The following is a 26,655-nucleotide window of genomic DNA, read 5'->3' as shown; positions in this document are numbered from 1 at the left end:
CCATAGTAGGACATGCTGTACCTTAATCTTGTTGTCATTTTGGTTCTTGAGCACAAAGGACAACAACCAACCACCCTTGGGGATCAAACAGAATAAGTCTCAGCCATTTTCCCCAGGCCATCCATTCAAATGCTTCCCAGCCTTCCCTTACTGAAGCTAATCATCTCTACTTCCTTTAATTGCAATTATAGCTTTATGAAAGAACTTGGACTGTTAGCAACACAACAAAGCTATTAGGGGGACTTAGGGATCTTGATCCCAAAGTGAATGGTTTATCCAAATTTATGGATGACTCAGGTTAAATGAGGTGGTTCCCAACTAGTAGATGAGAATTTGCCAATTAATCTTGAATTTGATCTGGAGGATTTCCAAACTGATTACAACCATAACATACCTCTCGGGCCTACCCTACTCCCCTAAATTTTCAGGAATTCTAGCCACAGTGTCCCTTTTCCCTAACATCTTGTAGAATTTAATAATGAGTCTCATTTTATAGTTTAGGAATATGAGACAGATGGAAGCTAAGTGACTTGCCCAGGGTCACAAGTGTCTGAGGTTGGATTTGAACTCAGATCTTCCTGACCTCAAATCTAGCACTCTATCCACTATGCCACCTAGCTGCCTTCCCCCCAATAAATAGTTCAGATATCCCATGTTGGACTGAGAATAATAATAAATCACATTTAGTTAGCACTTTAATGTTCACAAAGCACCTTTTTTTTAAAAAATAAAAGGTCTGTAAGGACAATTAGCCAAGAATTAGCCAAGTGACCTCAGGCTGTTCCCTCACCCCAGCTAGACCACATTGTCTTCTGTAAAATGGGGTGGTTGAAAGAAATAGTATCTAGGGTCATTTTCAGGTCTGTCTATCTATGGGTCTACGAGTTTTCTTTCCATTTTTCATGTTTAATTTTTTTTACATCTTGCAGATACTTGCTTTTTTGCTGGCATTCCACAGTCAAGTAACTGAATAATGCAAAGCTCTTCTCAGAAATGTTCTTGGCCAAAAAGATGCATAATCTTATGCAAAACAAGTTTTATGGAATCACACAGAATTTCAAAGTTGGATAGGACCTCAGTAACCATCTGGTGCAAGCCACACCTGAGAAATCATCCTTGCTTATAATAATACACTTGAAGAGTGGTCATCTAGCCTTTCCTCAAAGACCTCCAGGTAGGGAGAATCCAGTTACTTCCTAATGTGGATCATTCCACTTTTGGATATTTCTTATTGTGAAGGAAATTTTTCCCTTATACTCAACTTAAACTTTCTTCATTAAAATTTATTGCCATTGCTACTAATCTTGTCCTCTGAGGCCAAACTAAAAAATTTGAATCCCACTTCCACATGACAGCCTTCTGAATCCTTAAAGACAGCTATCACATCTGTTCTGGACCTTCCCTTCTCCAAGATAACCGTCCTTCAACTGATTCTCATAAGGGCTCAGGGACCTTTACCATTCTTTATTTTCATAGGGCAGGCAAGCAACTGTAGCTGAAATGATAAGGAATTCTAAAGGAGAGACAGGAGACAGCATATGCCAAGCAGATTGACCCCTTACTAGATCTTGGTGGAGATAGCCCAGGACTCTCTGATCCTAAGAGCCCCGGGAATATAGCAATGCCACCCAGGCCACAAGCCTTGCCTTCAGTCTCACCCCTGGAACTGTCATGGAGGGAAACAACTCTTGTGGAGAAAGGATCTATCATGTTTAACACCAACTGCCAGTAAGGAACAAGCCCAAGGATCACGGGAACAGTAGCAACACTCCCCCCTCCCAGACCACCTGCGGTGCATCTAGTTCAGCCCCTGCAGCCATGATCTAGGACAACAACCCCTGTGGAGATGTAACTTGTCACATGTTTCAGGAGAAGTTGCAGTCCCTGCCTCGTTAGCACCTAGAGCTACTCAAGACCCAGAAAAAAGTCCTTACCACCAAAATCTATGGCACTGTCAAATGGTTAAACAGCAGAAATGGCTGTGGTTGGATGCATGGATATTACAGTAGAGAAGATGCATTACATCTTGGTTGCTGCTGCACACTAAGGATCCTTGGGCCTTTCTATCTGACTTTCAGCTGAAACCTGGTATGTATGTTGTCTCTCACAAAAGAATGGGAGATCCTTGAGAGCATGGACTGTCTGACTTTTTTGTATTGCAAACACTTAGCGTAGTGCGTTGTATACAGTAAGTGATAAATGCTTTTCATTCATTCATTCATCCACTCTGGTCACCCTTATTTGGATGCTCTCCAGCTTTTAAATTTCCTTCCTAAACTATGGTGCCCAGAACTGAGCAAACTCCAGATGTGGTCTGACAATTTTCCATACCTTGTCTTTTCAATGGAATTCTAATAATGGTGAAATATGTATAGAGCCTTATAGTTTTTGTAGTGCCTGCATTGGGGTAGCTAGGTGGCACAGTGGATACAGTGCCAGGCCTGGAGTCAGGAAGACTTATCTTCTGAGTACAAATCTGGTCTCAGATATTTACTAGTTGTGTGACCCTGGGCAAGTCACTTAACCCTATTTGCCTCAGTTTCCTCATCTGTAAAATAGCTGGAGAAAGAAAGGGCAACCACTCCAGTGTCTTTGCTAAGAAAACCTCAAATGAGGTCACAAAGTGTCAGACATAACTGAAAACAACTGAACAACAAGTAAGTGCCCATTATGTCAGCTCAGGAGGGACTCAAACTTTGTTGAGGTAGGCAGGGTAGGGTGATTGTGCCCATATTAGAGTTCAGTGAGGATAAGTGATTTGCCCAAGGACACAGAGCTGATAAGTCAGCTTGGCATAGTGGACAAAGTGCTGAACTAAGAATCAGGAGGACCTGGGTTCAAATTCTGCTGCTGATATTGACTATCTGTGAGATTGTGGGCAGCTCACTGAACCTCTTTTAGCATCTGTGAAATGGGGAGGATTGTAAGGGTGGCATTCACCTCAAAGGGTTACTGTGAGGCTCAAATAAGTCAATACACACAAAATGCTTAGCAAATTTAAAGGGTTATGTAAATCTCAGTTATTATTACCTAGCAGACTCAGCTCTCTTTACTCTCAGTTCAATGCTCTTTTTCCTTGTTGCTGTTTGACCATTTCAGTCATGTCTGACTCTTTGTGAGCCCACTTGGGGTTTTCTTGGCAAAGACACTGGAGTGGTTTGCCATTTCTTGCTCCAGCTCATTTTTACAGATGAGGAAACTGAGACAAACAGGGCTAAGTGACTTGCTCAGGGTGACACGGCTAGTATGTGTCTGAGACCAGATTTGAACTCAGGTGTTCCTGATTCTAAGTTTCCTACGCTTTTTGTGTGTATTGATTTATTTGAGCCCATTGCTAAAGCATATTCACATCTCTCCAATAACTCTCAGACTATATCAAGAAGAAAGTTCTTGCCTTATAGAGATTTTTTTTAAATGAAAGGAAAATAAAACACAAGCTATTAAATAATAATGCGTATCAATAGGCTAGAACAGCCTGACTTGGCCAATGATGTAATTTCTCAAATGTTGACAAAAGAATGACTGAAAAGGTGATTGATGGACAAGATGGGAGAACAATGTAGGAAATTTGGTGGGTAATTATATTCTCACCAGCCCCGGGTGAACATAGAGTCATTAGTAGTGGGAATTATTTATTCCCTTGATTTTAGCTCTGTCTGTACATACAAAGTGAAGGGGAACACCTGAGGCAGTTACCCAAATAATGGTGAGCGTAGCAAGAGTGGGAACCATGCCTCCCTTCTACCTCTGCCTTGTCTAGAGTAGCACAATGAACATAAAAGTTACTCAACAAATATTTTAAATGATGAAATAAATGCATGATTAAATAACCTAAAAATTCAATTTTTGTAGAAATATCTGTACTTCTTAGATGAAAGATAGTTTTTTGACCCAAATCATCTGAATATGCATTCTTTTGAGTTGAATTCTCCATCTCACAGCAACATGATGTCACTAAAAGCTATATTACAAGAAATGGAAAGGTGGGGTTGACGTATCACAAAGACAATTTAAAACTGAGCATTAAATAAAAGTTCTGATGGAGGCTCAAAACTTCAGCTAATCCCAACAAGGAAGGAATGATCGGTTGGTGACTCTTGCTTTGCTTGAACCCAGGTGATAGATGGGAGGAATGGGTAGATGTCCTAAAGAAGAAGATTTAGACTTTAGGTAGGATTAATAAGAAACTTCAGCTTCCTAAAAATGAGAGCTATTCAGAATGGGAATGGGAAGATTTCTGTACATACTTGTATAAACAGGTTGTCTCCTTGCTTTTCCTGGCATGAGACTCCACGCAATGAGTCCCACGCCGTCTCCAGACTCCAGGCATTTTCAGTGGCTCTCCTCCATGCCAGAAATTCTCTCCTTTCTCAGATCTGCCTCTTGGCATCCTCCAAGTCCAAGCTAACATCTCATTTTCTATAAGAAGCTTTTCTAATGCCCCTTAATGCTAGTACCTTCCTTCTATTGTTTATCTCCAAATGGTCCTGTATAGATCTTGTTTGTGTATAGTTATTTTCATGTCATCTCTCCCATTTGTTTATAAGACCCTTGAGAGCAAAGATGACCTTCTACCTTTCTTTGTATGCCCAGCTCTTAGGATGGTGTCTGACACCTTCTATTTTGTTGTTCAGTCATGTCCAATTCCTTGTGATCCCATTTGGGGTTTTCTTGTCAAAGACAGTGGAGTGGCTTGCCATTTGCTTCTCCATCTCATTTTGGAGACGAGGAAACTGAGACTCGCCTAGGGTCACACAGCAAGTGTGTCTGAGGCCAGATTTGAACTCAGATCTTTCTGACTTCAGATCCTGGTGCTCTATCCCCTGTACCACCTAGCTGTCCTTCCAACACATGGTGTGCACTTAAGAAATGTTTATTGATCGACTCATTAGCATGTATGCTTCCTGAAGGCAGGTTCTGTTTCCCTTTTGCCTTTTCATCTCTAGTGCTTACCACAGCAGGTCCGTAATAAAAGTTGATTGGTTGTATTGCTGGTTAGCAAATCTGAGCCTTAGTTTACTTGATGTAAAATGAGGATAAAGAGGCATTGTGATATAGTTAATAGATCTCTGGATTTGGATTCCGGGGACCTGGGTTCAAATCCTAGCTTTGCCACTTACTACCTGTGTGACTGTGGTCAGGCCATTTAATCTCACTGAGCTTTAGGTATTTCTTTACTGGTTAAAAGAATGAAGAAGCTGGGCTATATGACCTCTGGAGTGCCTTCCAGCTCTAGATCTATGACCTTGTGATACTTAAATTTTACAGGGTAGGGCAGGTTGTGAGCTTAGCACTTGGTGAACTATAAAGAAGTATATAAATGTGCATCGTTATTATTATATGCCAGCTAGTCAGTCAATAAACACTTATTTTTTTGGAGGGGGGAAGGCAGGGCAATTGGGGTTCAGTGACTTGCCAGAGGTCACACAGATAGTAAGTGTGTCAAGTGTCTGAGGCTGGATTTGAACTCAGGTCTTCCTGACTCCACGGCAGGTGCTCTACTCACTGTGCCACCTAGCTGCCCCCAATAAACACTTGTTAAGCACCCACTATGTGCTCAGGTGCTGTGCTAAGTGTTTGTTGTTGCTGTTGAGTCATGTCTGACTCTTTGTGACCCCATTTGGGGTTTTCTTGGCAAAGATACTAGGGTGGTTTGCCATCTCCTTCTCCAGCTCATTTTACAGATGAGGAAACTGAGGCACAGAGAGTTAAGTGACTTGCTTAGGGTCATACAGCTAGTAAGTGTCTAAAGCCGGATTTGAACTCGGGAACATGAGCCTTCCTGATTCCAAGTCCAGTGCACTATGCACGATGCCACCTAACTGCCCTACGCTAAGTGCTAGGGATACAAAAGACAGTACCTGATTTTAAAGAGCCCATAGCACAACAGGAAAGACAAGATGAAAACAACTATAAACAAACCAGCTATTTTCAGGGTAAATTGGAAATAATCAACAGAGGGGTGGTACTAGAATTAGGGGAGATAGAAAGCTTCTCACAGAAGATGGGATTTGAGCTGAAACTTGAAGGAAGCCAGGGAAGTCAGGAGATCAAGGTGAGGGACACATTCTAGGCATAGGGGATGACCACTGAAAATACCCAAAGTCTGGAGATGTGGCATCTTGTGCCAGGAACAGCAAGGAGGCCGATGTCATTGGATAGCCCAGTTCATGGGGGTGGGGCTATAAGTGGTAAGCAGACTAGAAAGGTGGAAAAAGGCAGATTATGAAGGCCTTTGACTACTCAACATACCTACGTAGTCTTTACCACAGACTTCACCGAATACAACACCATGATGTAACTAAAGGAAGACCATATTAGTGTGTGGTCTATACTTAGGTTATTACATGGATATATGTAATAATACTAGCTGCCATTTCTAGAGCACTTTACATAACCAATCCCATTTGACCCCTCACAACAACCTTGTGAAGGAAGTGCTGCCGATCTTATTACTCTCACTTTATAAATAAGGAAAGCTTAGTGAGTTTAAGTGATTCACCAACAGTTACACAGATAGCTGGCATCCAAATTGGGATTCGAACTCATGCCTAGTCCTTATAACTCCAGGTGCCACCCCACACTTTCACACTGCCCTTCCTAGATTGTCAGACTAGATTGTGATCCCCACAATGCCAAGCTCATGGGCTACAAGATCGAGTAATTATCCAAAAACTGAGAATTAGTTGATTAAAATAAGGCCCTTTCCCTCACAAATACATCAGATAATGCTACAAAATTATTCCACTTAACCCAGGCCTATACACACACATACATGGGGGATATGTGTGTGTATGTATGTATCAATTTTGCGGATGGCTCTTTTGGTTTTTGGTAAACATCTATTTTTAGTGTCTGTCACAACATTCCACGTATTAAATCAGGAGGCCAAAATGTATTTTCTCCATTCAAACACTCTGCCATAAACTTTATATCAGTTGTATCTTTGTTCTATGTACTCAAATTAGTTCAACATAATGGAAATATTAAAATGTTAATAAGTAGATAGATTTGTTTGGACCCCTTCTTGAATCTAGGACCTTAGCTTAAAAAATGAAACAAAAATATTTAACGTGTTATTAACAGTATCCTCATTTCAGTCTTATCATTAACATTACTGTTAAGATTGAGAAAATGCCTTGGTGGCTATGTCCACAGCTACTTCCCCCATGTTTGTCAGTGAATTATTTAGAAAACCACTTCATTGGAAGAAAAAAAAGATTTAATTGTGCTTTGAAGTATGATTAAAATTGTATGCCATTGTTCTGATGCTCCTATTTGACTACCATAATGTGCTTGTTCTATAGAATGAAAATGTGGATTAGATTCAATTAAATGGTAAAAGGGACCACTTGAATTCTCTACTCTTTTTTACCTACCCCTTTGGCATCGATCACACCAGGCTTTGCATTAAACTTCACTGTCTTCAATCGAGCCCGTTCCTTTCTTTCCACTCTGAAGAATGAAAATAAAAACATGAGGAAATGGATTAGGTTAGCAAAGAGGAATTAAAAGAAAAAGTAAATAATTTTATTCTCTTACATACTCTCTTCTCTCCTTACATCTCTCCTCAACTCCTATGACTCAAATCTATTCATATTTCATCATATTTGAGGGAAAGGAAGGTTTGGTATCGGGTTTCTAAGTGGAAGTCAGCAATGAATCCTCAAAATTCATTAAATTGTTTGTATGGAAAGTTACAGTTTTTAGAAAAGGTAGAGATTGATGGGATAGAGGGCTGACCTCAGAGTCAGGAAAACCTGGGTTAAATCTTTCATTTGACACATACTTCACCAGAGGTAGGAGTAGTTTCTACACCAGGAATTGTTGATGTAGATGAAGTCACAGGTCTGGACAGTGTAGGCGTGTATGTGTACAGTTGTGTAACAATGTGACTTAGTGACTAGAAAGTTACCTTTTGAGTCAGGAAGACCTAGGTTGAAATTCTGCTTCTGACACTTACTGGCTAGGTAAGTCTCTGTGGCCCTCTAGGTCCTCAAGTGTGGCCCTTTGACTGAATCCAAACTTCACAGAACAAATACCTTAATAAAAGTATTTGTTCTATAAAACTTGGACTTAGTCGAAAAGCCACATCCAAGGACCTAGAAGGCCACATGGGGCCTCAAGGCCACAGGTTCCCTACCCCTGTACTAGGGGCTTTTAACCAAGGGTCCATGAACTTGTTCTTTAAATATTTTGATAGCTGCTCATTGATTTCCTTTGAATTTTATGCATTCTTTTTTTAATGCATTTAAAAAGCATTCTTCTGAGAAGGAATCTATAGGTATCACCAGACTGCCAAAGACACACAAAAAGGTTAAGAGCCCTTGACATACATACACATATGTACAAATATATATTAACATCTTACATATGTGGGTATATAAATATATATGTATATAATACTAACCTTTTTTCCCAGCTAAAATTTTCCCCAAACTAAACATAGAATGACTGAATAGATTTCTGAAGCTTAAACTATTCATAAATTGATTCTGAACCACATACTACTTTCCAAATGAGAAGTCGTTTACATTTTCTGTTGAAACACTGAGGGGACAGGTTTCTATAGTTACACAGCTGAGCTGCAGAATTTATTTACTTCACTTTAGTGCACAATATCTGCATGGATACCGTGGAACCAAATCTTTCAAAGATAATCATTGATATTAAAGCTTAAGAACTGCCAGAAATTTTGCATTTGCCAACCAAGTGCTATGATAGGAAAGGGAGAAAATGAAGGCTTAAGTCACCATAATCTGCCAAATGGAAAGAGGATCATGGGGGAAATTACTGGTTCCAAGCTTTCTCTGCTTCTCTCAGTTTTAACCCAGGTGAAAATATTGATCAAAGCTGCTTCTCTCTCATCCTCCAAAAATGCCAGTTATTGCACTAACGTTATTCTGGACTCTTTTCATAAACCAGTCTTCCTAATGAGGAGTGATGGATGCTGCTTCATTATGTCCTAATAAAATTACTCTCTCACTACTACAGATGCTTTTAATCACAGGCATTCAATCCAACAAACATCCAATGAGGAGCTCTTAGAAGACAAAATGGGGTTGTGAATATCCCAGACTTGGAGTAAGAAGGCTCAGTTTCCTCATCTGCAAAATGGAATTTAAAATACTAATAGTATCTAACTTATGATGATTTTGAGGTAGGGAGGGAGTACTTTGTAAACTTCCAAGTAATAAATCAATGTAAGTTTTTAATAAGGGCATGGAAAGAAGGAAGGAAAACAAGCCTTTATTAAGCACTTACTATGTGCAAGATGATGTGCTAAGTACTTTTCAAACATTATCACATTTGATCCTCACAACAACACTGGGAGGGAGATATTATTATGATCTCCATTTCCCTTTTGAGACAACTGAGACAGGCAAAGGTTGTTACTTGCCCAGGGTGGCAGTTAGTAAATATCTGAAGCTAGATTTGAAATCAGGTCTTCCTGACTTCAGACCCAGAATTCTAGCCATTTACCACCTAGATGCCTCTAGATAATATGCATGGTAATATACTAATTCTTGGGAATTTCTGTTTGTTTTTTCATTTGTTTCATTTTGTTTTGGCTAGTACCTGTGATTTCATCAGTGTGATAAATTCCTCATTGTGGATCATGGGTTCAAACTCGAGCTCTGCCATTTACTCTCTGTCTGACTTTGGACAAATCACCTCACCTCTCTGGGCCTGTTTCTTTGTATGTAAAATGATAGGGTTGGGATATATGGTCTTGAAGGACTCTTCTAGCACAATGCCTGGCCCATAGGTTCTGAAAAATGGTTGTGGATTGATGGATTGATTCTAGCTCTAAGAAATTACAATGGTTGAATTTAATCACGCAATTTACACAAGACGTGCACTGGTTGTCTTGAAAATGAATTAATGCAGAAAGTGATAAACTGCCTTAAAATGGTATGGTGTTATGGGAATTCCTTCTATACACACTCATAGGATTGACCGATGCTTTATACATACATAACTTACATCCATTTAACTTTCATCTAACTTTTCATTTAACATTTTCCTTCACAAATAAATTCTAGATATATCCCATTCTTATTTTCAAGATTTATGTGCTGAATTTTACATTTTTGTAATTAATGTTTCCCATTAAAAACATTCCAATAGTCGATTTGCCCACCACTCTTTTCTACCCTCCATGTTCTTAATAGGGTTTTACACTTTTAGGCAGATACAAAATAAGCTAATACATAATAATCTCATCAGAATAATAAATGCCTTGGGAAGAACATAGGATTTGGAGTCCAAAGACCTGTATTTGATTCCTGGTTCTGCCATGTACCATGTAGGTGATTTAGAGCAAACCACCTACTTTCCGTGAGATCTCGGTTTTCCCATTTGTTAAAATGAAATGGTTGGACTAGAGGAGCTAGGTGTCCTCTGGCTTTAAATCCCACCATCCTGTATGTTTAGCTATCTACCTCATATATCTAATTAAAATCTATTTGATTTCAAAATGTTGTAACTATTTAAAAAAAAAAACCTGATACACAGTCACTCAAAAAGGTTAGGAATAAATGAATAGGAGATCTTGTGAATAGCTAAAGTTTTGGCACCAAACTCAAGGTTAACAATGATATCGATGATCTTGAGTGAGCCCATATAAAGCAACAAAAATTCATGACAAATGTGAAGCTAAAGGTTTTTTTTTTAATTTTAAAAATCTAGAAGATTTTGGCAATTCTTGTTTGAGCTTTAAATAAACCAAGACCAATTTGTGGTTTAAAATGAATATGAAATGAGTAGATCTTGGAGGTAAGGGCAGAGAGGGCAAATTGCTATTTTTTAGATGATTCTCAACTCAAAAAGACTAATAATACAGATTAGTCAAGTGCATGATCATCTACAATGTGGTTTTGATAAAGGTAAAGCAATTAGCAGTTGGCTTAAAGCAAAAAGCATGATAAATTCATTTTAGCATTAAAATTCAAATTGGCTTTATATAAACCCCCCAAATCAGCAGTTTCTACTGCTCCATTTGAATGAGTTTATTAAAAGGTTTCATTTGGAAATTGCCCAAGGTCATTAGGCCAAAGGATCTGTCATTTTTTCTCTTGAGACCTGCTTTATCACCTTTGTGATCACCTATGTTTTCTGTGATGGGAACTCAATGAAAGTAAGTCTAAGGAGAACAATAACCTGTGAAAGAAAAATAACTTTGAGTTTAAAGGTGGCAGGGTGCATAGAGCACTGAACTTGGATTTAGACAGACATGGATTTGAATCCACTTACTATCTTTGTGACTCTAGGCAAGTCACTGAACCCCACTGTGCCTCAGTTGTCTCATCTGTAAAATAGGGACAATACCAGCTCCCTCCCAGGGTTGCTGTGAAGATCAAATGTAATGGATGCAAAGCACTTCGTAAACTTTAAAGCACTCTATGAGTGCTACTTGTTGATGCTGTTACTGTTACATTTGGTGATGAATTGCTGCACCAGCTCTAGCAAGACAACATCATGGATGGAGGACAGGCTGGACTCTACAAAGTCACTTGTGTTAGTTGGAGCTACACCCATGCAACACTGGCATGGGGAAGTGGCCATGCATGTCAAGGCAGAAATATCTGACCCCATGTTTAGTGATCTATGCATTGGAATGCTGGCCCACAATGACATGTGAAGAAGAGGAGAAACTTGTGGGCACCCAGTCTACGATGTGAGGAAGGACGTACAAGATCTCTTGGTGGAACCAGGGCTTAATATATTCTGGACACTGTGATAAGCACTGATTATAAAAGGCAAAAGTGGAACAGCTCCTGAAAAATGAGCAGTTTTGAACATCAGTAGGCTAGATATATTGGAAGCACTGTGACAAAGCACTGGGAAAATGTCACTTAGCAAGCATGATGTAGGAGAGCTAAATCACTAGATGAACAGATTGTGTCCCTCTAACGGTTCCAATTTGGTTTTATCTGTCACAGAATGTCATAAAGACTGGACCACAAGCAGCTGACTTAGAGGCCAAAAACCTTTATGGGATGAGCCAGTGGCCCAATTATTTGGATAAAGATGGAAATAGTATGCATGGAAGTAACAATTCCTATGTTCAACTCAGTTCGACAAATATTGGTCATAGATCTACTATGTGCTATGAATTGATTTTACGTAGATATATGACGCAGGCTCTCTTCTAAAAGAAAATGCAATATAAAATACATATGCATATACATATATTATACATATGCATAGTAAATATAGATACACTTATAATATAAAAGTGAAGTATATACATTATATACTATATTTATACACATGTATATACAAATTATAAAGGAAGTTTAGTGATTAGTGCAGTGGAAAGGTCTAAGAGGAGCTGATGAAGGAAAGATTGCTTTCATAAGTGGAGGGGTAAGTATGGGTCAGGAACGTCTCAAAGGAGGAGAAAGCATTTAAGCTGGTCTTTGAAGAGAGGTATCTTAAAAGACAGAAATGAAAGGAAGTCCATTCCAGGCATGGTAGGATCAAAGACAAAGAGATGACGAGGGCAAGGCAAGAATGGGGGACAGTGAGTAGTCTAGTTTGGAGCATGATGCTAGAAATGTTTATTGGAACCACATTTAGAGGGCCTCAAAACTATGATGCTTGTTGTTCAATTATTTCAGTCACATCCAACTTTTTGTGTGGCCCCATTTGGGATTTTCTTGGCAAACATACTAGAGTGGTTTACTATTTCTTTCTCTGGCTCATTTTACAGATGAGGAACTGAGGCAAATGGGGTTAAGTGCCCAGGGTCACATAGCTACTAAGGGTCTGAGGCTAGATTTGAACTCAAGAAGATGAGTCTTTCTGACTTCAGGACCAATTACTCTATCCACTGCCCCACCTAGCTGCCCTAATGATACTATATCAGAGCTAAAAGGATAGCCCATATTGGGATCATTACAGTAAAGAGAGGCTCATATACATACATACATATACATACACATATATGTACATAACACATGTATATACATACTTATATAAAAAACATATACATATATACGCCTAAATATAAATAACCCCTCCATGTTCTCTTATAACTTTAGTCCATCAATCAATAAGTATTTATTAAGAGGTTACTATGTGCTATGTACTGTGCTGGGTTCTGTGGATACAATTAAAAAGAATAAAATAATCCCTATTTGCAAGGAGCTCACATTCTAAAGGTAGAGTGTCCTTTTGTTTAAAAAAAAGTCAAGGGGGCATGTATAATTGGTTGTCTTCCGAGGTACTGTTTGATAAAAATTCTGACTCAAACCAAAATACTGCAATATAATTAAATGAGTTGGGGGAGGCTCCTTATAGCGCCATCCAAGGATGGCCTCGAAGTATCAGAGAGTGTTAGAGGCTACCAGTGTGGCAGGCAGGTAGGCAGCTGCTGAAGATAGTGTAACTGAGGCAGTTCTGACACAGCAACAGATGCCTGCAAGATACATTTCCGGAGGGTGGAACAAGAAACAAAGGGTATAAAGTGCTGAAAGGCAGATTTGGGGCTGGAAGGGAATTTAAGGCCATCAAATCCAATCCTTTCATTTTACAAATGAGCAAAGTGGAAAAACTTTCTTAGAAGCTGACCTCTCCTTAAGTGGAATAGGCAGCTTTGAGAAGCAGTGAGTTCCCCATCACTGGCAGTCTTTAAGCCATCAGGAGAACTATCTCATTATATGAAGGTTATTTATTGTGATCTGTTAAGGAAAGGGTAATCACAAGAGATTTCTAAATAGAGGGCGGTATTATCGTAACAGTGTGACCTCACTGAGAGCAGTGGCTAGGTTTTTTTTTAATACATCTTTTGGTACCCCCAGTGCTTGACACATAGTTGGTGTTTAATAATGCTTCTTGACTGACTGATTGTATTAGGTACATTCCTTGGGTAATGGTGTTAGAGGATGGTATAGAGGACATGGTGTTGAAGAGAGAAGGAGAGTGAAGGTTCCTTAGTTAATCACTGAATGGGTGTTACCTCAGTCAAACTGAAACCTGTTAAAGATCTTAGCTTAAAAGGGCCAAGATCTCCCACTGCATTGGGAGCCATCTCCAGTCATCCTGATCTATATCTGGCCACTGGACCCAGATGGCTCTGGAGTTGAAGTGAGGCTGGTGACTTTACACAGCCCTTCCTCACTTAAATCCAACTCATTTGCATGTCATGGCATCACCTCCCTGATGTCATGGTCCTCTTCCGGAACAAGGGACAAACAGCATTACAGTAATGTAAATGAACTAATATTAGAGACTAGATTAGGGTCACTGAAATGAGAGTGGGAAAAGGTGGAGGGTGGGGGAGGAGGGAAATGGATGCCGGAACTCTTGTGAAGGTAGAATCAATAAGATGTGACCACTGGTTAGATGTGATGAGAGAAAGACAAAATAGTCAAAGGTGGATGAAATTTTGAGCCTTTGTGGCTTAGAGGATGGTAGAACAATCATGGGGAATGTTGAGGGATTCAAATATGAATAAGCTAAGAGCTCCTATTTCTTAAGTACTTTAACTTTCCTCACAACAACCCAATGAAGGAGAAAGCACAATCCCTGTTTCAAAGAGCAGAGAACGAAGACTCCGTAAGAAGCACTTTGACTTGTCCCAAGTCACACATCTAGGGAGTTAGTTGCCCAAGTTTAGCCAGAAGTTGAATCTGGGTCTCCTGACTACTAGTCCAGTATTCTTTCTATTTCACATTGAAATAACCCACTCTCAAAGGAAGCCAAATGGCCAATATTTTGGAGACTAACTTCAGTGAAAGTTAAAAAAAAGGATTGAGCAATGTTTAGCACAACACGATCAGCACTAGTCAGTCATTGGCAACAAGGCCAGTCATTGGCAAGATTTTAATGGGATGAGCAGAGAAAAAAAAGACATATATCTTCTGAGACTAGCATTTATTACCTTTTAAAAATATACTGAATTATTCCAGAGTCAACCCTGGCCACCTGTCCCCACCTGTCCACAATTAAACCCTAAACAACTACCTATGGCCTACTTTTTCCATTTCCCCAGGACAGAAGGCTCAAGGTGTAGGGAAAAAGAGCCAAAGTAGGTTGTGGTACAGTGAAAATAAAGCTAGGTCCAGTAGAGATGCATGTTCTTTTCAACAAGCCAGGCAGAATGATCATTTTAAGCTGTTTCTAGGCCCTAAGGGATACCCCAGATGAGCAAGCCTTTAGTTATTCAACCTTGAAAAATGTTTGTGGAAGATGTTTCATGTGTATTTTCCACCCTCAACTTGTCCTTTAGATAAGGTAAGAGTAAAAAAGAAAAATCCCTATGTCTATAAATTCATGTACACTTTAAAACAGCTTATCAACCTGACATTGCCTTAAATAAATATTTATTCTGTAAAATAAGATACAATTTGAAGAGATGATAGAATTTTTTAACCAATAGAGATGATAGCATAGTCCTCATCTCTGCCTATTGGAATTTTACCCATTTTGCCCAGCCCAAATGTCAACTTCTCTAGAAAACTTTCTTTGACTTAAACCAGCTGGAAACAAGTTTTTCCTCTTAAGACTTCTCCTAGCACATTCTTTGTCCCTCTCTTATGTAATTTTCTTGGTTTATTATATTCTAACAACTTTGGTACTGATTATATCCTCACCCACTACTAGATTTATGCTCCTGTGAGGGGCATGGGGGGCAGTACGATCATCTCTGAAATCACAGAACTACTGAATGTAGAAGAAGGAATGGGGATAAACAACACAAGATGGTAGAAAGGAAATTTGGAATCAGTACTGGGTTTATGCCCAAGCTCTGCTGCTTACTACCTGCATGATCTTTGGCAAGTTACTTAATCTCTCTGGGCCTCAGTTTCTTCATACTTCCCTATATATGTGCATGTTCTCTCTCTTATTAGAATATAAGCTCCTTGAGGTCAGGAACTGTTTCATTTTTGTCTTTGGACCTCAGTGCTTAGTAGAATATCTGGAATGTTGTTGGCATTTATTAAGGGTTGATTGATCTGTAAAGTGAAGACAGTGAACTAAATATTCTTTAAGGTCTCCTTCAGCTTTCAATTTATGACTATGTTGACTAGCATCATGGGAGAAAAAAATTCTGTCCTTGTAAGTAGCAAAAATATGGGTTCTAATCATACCTTAGGCACTCCCTGACTGTGTGACAACTTCTCTGTCACCTAACCTCCCTATGGTTTCCAACCTTAAAATTGTTGGGAAGAAAGTACAATGCGAATCTTAAAGCAGCATATAATATATTATTCCTTTCTATCCATGTGTAATATCAATTAAGTTGGGTATCTTTGATTGAGTTTTATTAGGTGCTAAACCCCAGGCCCAAACACCTATCAATTAGGTGCTAAGCCTATGTGGGCGTGAAGCCCTCAGGGTCCCAAGGGGAGGAGCCTGAGTTCTAGTTGCTCAGATGACATTTGATGACAGCCAAAGGGTGTATAAAAAGAGAGAACAGAGCTATTTGTGAAGGGCTCTCACTCTTGGCAGAGTGCTGATGTGGAAACTCTGGGCAGCTGTAGTTAAGAGCCCTCCAGCTTGTGAACCCAGATGTTAGGACTTTGTTAAACTCTGGTAACTATGAATCGAGATTTGAATCATACAAGATCTGTCTGTTGATGTTTGTAATTTGTTTGTATTTGCTCTGAAGCTCAGGGTGCTGGCTTTTCCCCCATAACTAAGTGAATGATATTTGTATGCTGGATTAAAGTAAGATTGTTAACCCCTTAATGTTGCTTTCCTTAGTAAAGTAGATCTAAAGAACCTGTGTTGGCAGCCTTCTGTGTGTTGGTTGTTGTTGGTCTTTCACCCCCATAATAGCTGCTAGCCAGATTGTTACAACACCATGGCAACAATACAGGGTCAAATGTTCATTCCAAACATTCATTTGGACTATTTGCTGTGGTAGAGACTTCTGAGCTCATATCAGAAAGATCAGCCATGGTTAGACATATTGTACCTTGATCCCAACATAGTAATATCATTTTGGTCCTCTTTGAGAATGAAGGACAACAACTGACCAACCAACTAATTTAAAAAATGTTTATAGGATTGAGCTAATTCTATTCCAGGGAAGGGATGGATCCCCAAAACAGATTTAGTGTCTGAGAAAGACTAGTGTATTTCAATTATTTTGTTTGAAATAAAGTGTTTAATTAGTTCTTTTTTAGCAAAAATTCTCTCTGCTTAGAACCCTGGCCAAAATGCTAAAATGAGAAATAGGACTGAAAAATATGAGGAATATATTCTGACAACTGGAGTCTCCAGAGATTTGGAAATGGCCATGACTTAATAGGCCCAACTGTTTCCCTCTGCCTTCTTTTCTACTTCCCATCTGCTCCTTTGGGCTCAGTTCAGATATATAGTGGGGATAGGGTGGGGGTGAGTAGCTGGCATGGGACATCATTTTGCCAACACAGTCTTTACTTTTCCCTGCTCTACTGGGTTACTTGAAAAGTAAACTTTCAATGCTGTGCTAATAGTACTCATTTTGGATATTGCCAGTTATGCATTAAATATCATGTGAAGACATGGATCATGGAACCAGCTGTGTCAGGGCAAAGGACGTATTATAGGGGTCAGAAAGGTTGTTGTGTTTGTCCTTTGTTTTCAAAGAGGACCATGACATCAGGGAAATGATGACATGACTTGCAGTTGACTTTGATTTGAGTGAGGGAGGGCTGTGCAAGGTCACCAGTCTCACTTTCTCCTCCAGAGTCATCTGGATCCAGGGACCAGATATTCATCAGGATGACTGGAGATAACCCAGGATGCAATGAAATGTATAGGGACAGAGGTTTTATCTGGAGTCAGAGAATCTAGATTCTCAGCATTACTGCTCAGTATCTATGTGTCTCTGGGCAAGTCATTCAACATCTCTTGGACTCAGTTTCTTAATCTATAAAATGAGAATGTTGGATTAGATGCTCCCAAAGGCCCCTTCAACTAAACACGATCCTGCAAACCAATGGTGTCATTACAGAGATTCATCCTTAGCTGTGGTCTTCAGATCCTAAAGACGGAATTAAATGATGGTCTCCCATTTGTAAATAAGATATTAACCTAGGAAGAGGGCATCCATGGAAAAAGTCTAACAACAAATTGTTTTCAAACTCCATTTAATCAATGAGACTTAAGGACTGGAAACTTAGCCAGATTCCCAGGAGAAAATTGGACCATAATTCTTTCTCAACTATAAATTCTGGCTTTTTTCTGGTCTACTGCACCCATCATAAGATAAAACAGAAATGGATACTGAAATTTGATTTACAATTCCAAATTCATTTTCCCTGATCCAGCTTTACTGTGGCTGCTAAAAGTGGTTCTCATCCAAGAAGTCAGAGAAATGGTAAATCAGACAGCTGGACAATGATCATTGTAGGCAGTTGGAAAATGATTTCACTCAGAAAATGGCTGAGAGCCCTTCAGTGGTATTGCTAGTTTAAGGGTGATTGTGCCTCCAAGAATACACTGTGATAAAGGATAAAGCCATACAGCCCAGAGACCCTCGACAAATACTTCACGGAATTAAAGCATCTCAAAATCGGAAGGCACCTCAGAGATCATCTTATTCAATTCTGAACCTGAACAAGAATCTCTCTACAACATACGTAATGAGTGGTCATCTGGTGTTTGCTTGGAGATCTTCTCTGAGGGGAAATCCACTACCTCCCCAGGAAGCCCATTTCACTTTTGGAGAGCTCAGATTCTTAGTAAGTCTTTCCCTATATGAATCCTAAATCTGCCTCTTCTGTAAATTCTAGTTCTGCCTCTGGGATCGAGTAGAACAGGTACAATCCTGCTTTCATATGGCAGTCCTTCAAATACATGAAGACAACCACCAAATCTTCCTGAAATCTTCTTCCCTCCAAGCTAAATGTTTCCAGTTCCTTCATGCAATTCCCAAGTGGCAGGGACTCAGTGCCTGCCCCTGTCCTGATCACCCTCCTCTGCATGCTGTCCTTTCTATAATTCAATTGCCTTCAAATAAACACAATAAATACACCAGGAGCTATTCTTTCAGCCCACCTCAGCCACATACAAAGATGGACATACCTTTGATCTTGCTATCACCCACTAATGTACCATGTCTATGTTCAAGAATTCTTAAATTCCCTTATCTGATTACAATCTCATTGGTTTTTTATCTCTCCCTCTGCCTTCTCTTACAAAACCCTACTGTTTGCACTGTGAGCTCCACATTAGGGCAGAGTACAGAGGGCTGCCTCTTCCCTGATCTTGGACACTATGTCTCTTGTCTTGTGGGTCAAGATCACATTATCTATTTTGACCACCATATGACATTATTCACTCATTTAGAACATGCAGCACACTAAAATCTTTCAAATGAACCGCTATCTAGCCATATGTCTGCCATCTTGCATTTCTTAAATCAGCCTTTTTAACACCAGTATAGGACTGTATGTGAACATGAACATATACTGAAGGGAGTTCCATTATCATATCACAAGGTTATTGTATCTGGTAGAGAACTAATGTTTTATACTTACATAAAATTTTCCACATAAAACAACCAGAGGTCAATTCCCAGCATTGACTTACATATTGTCACAAAAACCTCTGTGAGTGAGGTTGGCATAGCCTCATTGTTACTTTCTATTTCCCAGGTGGAAAAAAATCATGGAGAAATTCAGTAAAGGAACTAAAACTCAGATTTCTATTCTCATATTTCTTTAAATCATGTCTTGACTCCTAAGAGTTCTCATAGAGTTCAGAGCTGGAAGGGACCTTGGAGGCCATCTGTTCTAGCCCCTTAATTTTATACATGAAGAGAGTCTCAGAGTCAAGTGACTTACCCATTAATATGCAATAACAGAGTCAGGATATGAACCTGTGTCCTCTGACACTCTCATGCCATACTTCCTTAAGACAAACCAAGGGGAGAACTTTTGGAATGGTTTGTCCCATTGTATTGTGTATTGGTGGGGCACCTTGACCCAAACAATTCAGTCAACATGTATTAAGTGCCCATTATGTAGCACAACACTCTACTAGGTGCTGGGAATCAAAAAAATACAGGCCCTTCTCTCAAGGAAGTCATGTTCTAATGTGTTACGACCCTAGCTGTCTTTAGTTGGTGCCTGGTACTTTATTCTAGGCTTGTAGTGTATGTGAGATCTGAGTTAAATCTTTCTCTCCTCACTGTTCCTTATGGCAAGAAGCTTATCCTCGCTTTTAGTGTGTTAGGCTAAGATACTGTATTTTTCCATCCTAGCATTTATGGTTAATCTTGGAATGCTTGGGAGGGGGAAAAGTTACAAGACCCATGCTACCACGAAATGAGGATCATGGTATCACTTCCATGATACCTCTCTTATTCCCTTAGAGTCTAACTCCCAAAAGGTAGGAGAAAAATCCCAGTGCCTGATATTCAGAGATGCACTAAGCTCTGGCCCCAGACAATAGGCCAATATTCCTCTCTCCCCTCCCTCCCTCCCTCCCTCCCTCCCTTCTTTCTTTCCCTCCCTCCCTCCCTCATCTCTCCCTTCACTCTCTCCTTCGTTTTTTTCCTTCCTTCTCCCCTCTGACCCTTCCTAACTCTTTCTTTCAAGATGTATCATGGTATGGTGGAAAGAACACTCAACTTGAAGTCAGATCACAGAGGAGTTAGGCTTGAATCTTGACTGTGACTTACTATCTGTGTAACCTTTTGCAAATCACTTAACCTGTTTGAGACTCAGTTTCTTTCTCTATAAAATGAGCCTGTTGTATTATTAGCTAACCTCTAAGATAGCTTCCAAGTTTCCTCCCAGTTCTGAATCTATGATTTCATGAGCCTATGACCTAAGGCTCCTCTCTATTCTAAATCCTATAGAGATTTCCCCACTTCATCATTTTAGAAGAAGAAACTGAGGCTTAGACAGGTTCAGAGACTTGCCTCAGATCACACACCTCATTAGTGGCTGAGTCAGGGCTAGAACCCTTCCAGTCTTTTAACTCGATACCCCTCCTACACTATCATACTATTGTTTCTAAAGAAAACGGGGCAGATACATCTCTTCCTCTTCATTCTAACCCTGTTCATATGGCCAAAATAAAGACAACAAGAAGAGGCACAGAACTCATGGCCCAGCCTTGTCTGGGGCTGAGTGAGTTTGAAGTCTTATCTTTCATCTAAGTCATAACTCCTCAAATCTGGGCTTATCTTAGTTAAATACTGATATGACCTTCCACACAGCAAGCAGTCCTGCACTGCCTGGTCATATGAATAATCTATTTAAAGGCATTTCAGAAATCAATGTGTTATGGATGGGAAAATGGCCTGGTAGCATTCTGAAAATATAAAGACAGCTTTTGGGAATAAGTTGATTATTTTAAACAACATCACTCCTGACTTTCATTTCATTGGTTTTCCAGGGTATGGCCCAACAATTTCTGGTCTTTGCACAATGGCCGGATGCTAAGAAAGACGTTCCTTGAGAGGAAAATTTCTTTCATGTGAAGACAATTAGGAACACCAAGAGCCAAAAAGCAAGACAACTAGCTGCCCCCAAGAGAGGATTTCTTAACTGTTATAGTGTCTTGGGCCCCTCTGTCACTCTGGTGAAACATCTGAACCCCTTTTCAGATTCATATTTTTGTTAAATACATAAGATATATAAATGAGAAAAGAAAGCAATTAAATTGAAGTACAGTTATCAATTTTTTAAAAAGTTCACAGAGCCACCCTAGATTGAGAATCCTTTCTCTAGTTTTTCCTGGCTTCTCAAATTCCTGGCCAAGGATGACACTAAAGGAGGAAAACTCACCCTCTTAATAGCTCTGGCTGTGTCTACACAATGCCAAAGATGAGGATGAAAATGAAAGGAAGACTAATTCCCAAAAGGTTGGTATTTATGCATAGCCAGCTATGATTGGCATCCTCTAGAGAAAACATCTGGGTGTCTGGGAGAATTTCAGATTTTTTTCCACCAGTGTTTGGTAACATTACATACATACACAAAACCTCAGTCTCCTGAGTAAACAACATTCCATCTTTCATCTCTGTGCTTTTGAGTAAGGTGTCTCACATGGCTGGAATATACTGCCTCCTCATCTCCTTAAAACCCCTATCTTCCTTCAAAGTTCAGCTCAAGCACCACCTTCTCCATTGCTGCGGTTTGTCCTTCATTCTTGAAGAGGACCATGACATCAGGAAGATGATGCCATGACTTGCAGGTGAATTGGATTTGAGTGAGGGAGGGCTGTGCAAAGTCACCAGCCTTACTTTCTCCTCCAGAGCCATCTGGGTCCAGTGGCCAGTTATAGATTAGGACAATTGGTGATGGCCCAGCACTGCCTCCTACATGAGGCCTCCTACATGGCTGATGACTGCCCCCCCTCCCATAATTATTTTGTATTTACCTATATATATGCAGATTATTTACCCTGATAGAATGTAACTAACCTCTTAGAGAGCAGGAATGGTCTCATTGTTGTGCACTGCCTAGCAGAATGCTTGGCATATAGTAGGTGCTTAATAAGTCCATGTTAATTTATTGATTTGCTGGCATGGGCTACTGCAACCATGAATCTTCTAAAAGATTGCCTGGTGTACTTGCTATGTCTCTGAAGGGCTTTTCAAGGTCCTAGGAGGGTTAGTAACCTGTATACACTGACAAGTTTGTTCTGAAATACATGCATTGGAGTAAATTAAACTGCTCCAAAAGGCACAAACAGCAAGACAGTCTGAACAGACTGTTTGTTTATCATTTGGTGTCTTGTCAGAACATGAGCTCATAGTCACAAATTTTCATTAAAGCCATAATATATGTAGAAAGGGAAAATTTAATTGGTGTCACCTGTCTGGGCTGGCAATTTCCTCTTGGATGAATTCTCAGATTAAACTGGTTTATTTTGGAACTTCTCTCTGTGTGTCTCTGTCTGTCTTTATCTGTCTCTGTCTGTCTATCTGTCTCTCTCTCTGTCTCTCTCTCCCCCTTCCTCCCTCTTTTTCTTTTTTTCTTTATTTCTCTTTCTTTTTTCTCCATTTCTTTCTCTCTTACTTCTGTCTTGTTTCTATCTCTGTCTCCATCTCTGTGACCCTCTGTCTTTTGAGATGTCTTTCTGTCTTGTCTGTCTCTGTCTCTCTTTGTCTCTTTCTCTCTTGATATCTCTGTATTTTTCTCTTTCATCCATCCCATAAAAGCTAAAGATCACATGCTATGAAATCAGAAGAGCAATCGTTACCTCCTTTTGCTGGGGATGACACCCATCTCCTCACTGTCTCCCTCCAGAGTTACTCTCCGGGCTTGCCACCACTCATCATCAGAAGCATTGATAACATGGAGAATGTCACCGTATTTAAAGCTCAGTCCTTGACTCGGGAGTCCACTATCTTTGCTCTTGTCATAGTCAAACATGGCTCTAGAGAGGAAAAGAAAGGAAAGTGCTCAAAAAGATATATAATAATTATAGTTAGAAAGCATTCTGCATACATAGTTTCACTTGGTCCTCATAATACCCCAACAAGGTATAGTAAGTACTATCATTCCATTTTATAGACAGGTAAGCTGACATTTAGAGTCTAAGTAATAGCCACAGTCATACCACCAGGGTCAATTATTAGGCTTGAAATCAGATCTTTTATGCCTAATCCCAGTGCTCTTTGCATGATCAATCCTTTATTCATTTTAGTCATGTCAGACTCTTCGTGACCTCATTTGGGGTTTCGTTGGCAAAGATACTGGAGTGGTTTGTTATTTCCTTTTCCACCTCATTTGGCAGATGAAGAAACTGAGGCAAATAGGGTTAAGTGACTTGTGCAGGGTCACACAGCTAGTGAGTGTCTGAGGCCAGATTTGAACTCAGGAAGAAGAGTCTTAAGTTCAGGCCCATCAGTCTATCCACTTTGCCACCAATCCATCACTCATTAAATATTTATCAAGTACCTATGTGAATGGGATTATACCATAATGTCACCATATACACATCATGTAAACTCTACAGCTTCATAAATAGAGGATTCTCGGTTTTGCATATTTACGAGACCAGAGGTATCAAACACACAGCCCACAACATTACAGAGTGCTGCTGAACCAGATGAAAATGTAATTGGCAAATACTTAACAACATACATAAAAATATAATAAAACAGGGATAATGTTACTATGTGGTTATCTAAGTCAGTATGTGGCCACAGGGATCATTACATATGGGTTATTGGTCCCTGTTTCTATGTGAGGTGGCCAACATTGTGCTAGATAACCTTGACAATCTGTTGGACATTTATTCCTTTCTACTTGTCTCTGTTACCCACACTCTGTGCCTCACTTCTAGGTTTCTCCCTACTTCTTGCTGGCTACTCATCAGGGAACACTCTTCTTGGTAGGACACGGTCAGAGGAGAAATGTTAAAAATGATGAAGACTTTCTTTAAAAAGGGTGCAAGAACCTTTGTCAGACTGCTTCAAGTTTTGGGGAAGGGGGAGGGGAGAGAGGGATAGAATTTGGAATTCAAGACTTAGAGTGACATGTAATTGGGGGGGATAAAATATTATTTTTAAAAATTTAAAAAGGGTATAAGAATATTGAATAGATCCATCTCATGGTGTTGTGAAATCAAGTGAGATATTCTATGTTTAAAGAGCTTATCAAACCTTCCAGTGTTAGAGGCACAAAAGGGTCAGTGCCATTTTAAGCACAAATAGATGAAATTTAAATAGCACTAAGACTTTTTGGACACCTGTATAACTGTTTGTTGTTATTGTTGGTAGAATCAGAAGAATTGAAAACATTGGGAAGAAACCTGGAGAAGGAAGAAACCTTATGTCCCTTCAGAAACAATTATATGAATTTATCTTCCTTTGAAGGGCAATCTGAAATAATAATAATTATTCTTATCCCTGGCATTTATATGGTGCTTTAAAGTTTACAAGTACTTTACATATATTATCCGATTTGATCCTCACAACAACCCAATAAGGTAAGTACTCCTCAATTTACAGATAAGGAAACTGAGGCTGAAATAGGTTAAGTGAGCAGGTCATATAGCCAGTAAGTATGTTGAGGCAAGATTCAGGTCTATTGCAGATCTAAGCTGAACATCGACTGGTTGTCTCTAATATAGATTGATGATGATGCCATTTCTTCCAACTAAATCTCACTTCAATGCCTTATTTTAATGGCATGAAGAAGACTCTGGGATCTTAAAGACTACTGGAGTAGGAATGGGCTGGGAAGGTTTCACTTTTGGGGACCCAGCAACAGGCTGAATATCTAAGCATAAAACTGAAAATGACTGAACAACAAAAAAATCTAACTCTAAATCTTTTCTTCATTCAGCAATCATAGTGCTTCGTATGAAGTAGGGGAAATAAATATAGAATGAACTAATTGAATTTATCATCATCAGTATTATTATTATTGACAGCCTACAGCATATGTGTTCAATGAAAACCTATTCAATTGTTTTGAGATTGCACAGAAGCTACAATAGAATCCTGTCTATTTCTAATCCCAAGAAGATCATTTTGTCAGTTTTAGCTCAAGTTCCTCATGGCTTGCAGGTTCCTCATGGCTTGCAGAGTCTGGCAGTTAGGAATTATTGAGGAAGCATCCTCAGGGTTTCTGGCACTGAACCAAGCTCTTGGGACACATATTAAGAAGCGAACCTGGGCCTTGTCCTCAAAGAACTTGAAGTCTAAGAGTTAGGCTGGCCAACGAAGGTGGTACTATGACCCTTGTTTTAGCACATTCTCCCTAAGGAGACAATCCATAATGCTACCCATTATGCAGAGGTGACTAATTGCAAAAACAGCTGGAATTAGAATGGTTTGCATTTATTGTGTTTTCTGTTGCTGTACTTTACCTCACTCAGACTCATAAATCTAGAAGCTAAGACCACAAAACTAGAAAGGGTTTTGGAGATCATCTGGGTAATCTGCCTCATTGTATACATAAGGAAATTGGATTTGAATTCCAGGAATGTTACTTATGACTGCATGACCTTGGGTGGGTCACCCATACTCTATGGAGCAGTTGTAGTACCTGTAAAATAAAGGGACTTGACATAATCATAGGTTCTTAACCTAGGACTGTGAACTGGGTTAGAATTTTTTTGATGACTGTATTTCAATACAATTGGTTTCCTTTGCAATCCTATGTATGTTATTTTATGCATTTCAAGGTATGATATTGAGAAGGGGTCCACAAGCTTCAGCAGATTGCCAAAGGGGTCAATGACATAAAAAAGGTAAAGAACTTCTGGGGTAGATGATCTTTAAGGTTCTTTTCTAAATACTACAATCCTAAAAAACCTGAAACCCAGAGAGGAAAAGGAATTATGATTCTGTGAAGTGCAGAATATTAACTTTTTTCACTGGAAGGAATGTCAGAGGCTAGCCAAACTAACCATTAGATAAAAATGATTTATCTCTACAGCATTCCAGCTTCAACTGATGAGGACCTCAGTACCTAAAAAGGCAGTCTAATTTTGATTAGCTCTAATTATTAGAAGGTTCCTTCTCATATTCACCCCAAATCTTCTCCTTGTATTTTCGATCCATTGGTTCTCATTCTGCTTTCTGGGGTCAAGCAGAACAAATCTCTTTTTCACATGATTCTAATATAAGCTCCTTGAGGGTAAGATTTGAGCCATTTTCAATCCTTCTATTCAAAGCACAGAATCACAATCATAGCAGTCAATAAACAGGTATTTTTGAACTGAATTAAAATCACAACCCTT

At 39.5% G+C, this 26,655-nt stretch overlaps 1 protein-coding gene across 2 annotated transcripts in view; it reads right to left on the bottom strand.

Moving 5' to 3' along the window:
- The window catches only part of LOC118835785 (disks large homolog 2), a 654,221-nt gene that overhangs the window by 73,935 nt on the left and 553,631 nt on the right, over window positions 1–26,655 (bottom strand). For both annotated transcript variants that reach the window (XM_036743051.1, XM_036743052.1), the window contains 2 exons: window positions 23,161–23,337; window positions 7,380–7,455 (listed from right to left, as the gene is read on the bottom strand). In XM_036743051.1, the coding sequence (XP_036598946.1) occupies window positions 7,380–7,455; window positions 23,161–23,337 (253 nt within the window). The remainder of the gene's footprint in view (window positions 1–7,379; window positions 7,456–23,160; window positions 23,338–26,655) is intronic.

Source organism: Trichosurus vulpecula, chromosome 2 (genome assembly GCF_011100635.1).
Source record: "Trichosurus vulpecula isolate mTriVul1 chromosome 2, mTriVul1.pri, whole genome shotgun sequence".
Lineage (NCBI taxonomy): Eukaryota > Metazoa > Chordata > Mammalia > Diprotodontia > Phalangeridae > Trichosurus > Trichosurus vulpecula.
Note: the sequence above shows the minus strand (reverse complement) of the source record. Positions and strands in the feature narration are given on the sequence as shown.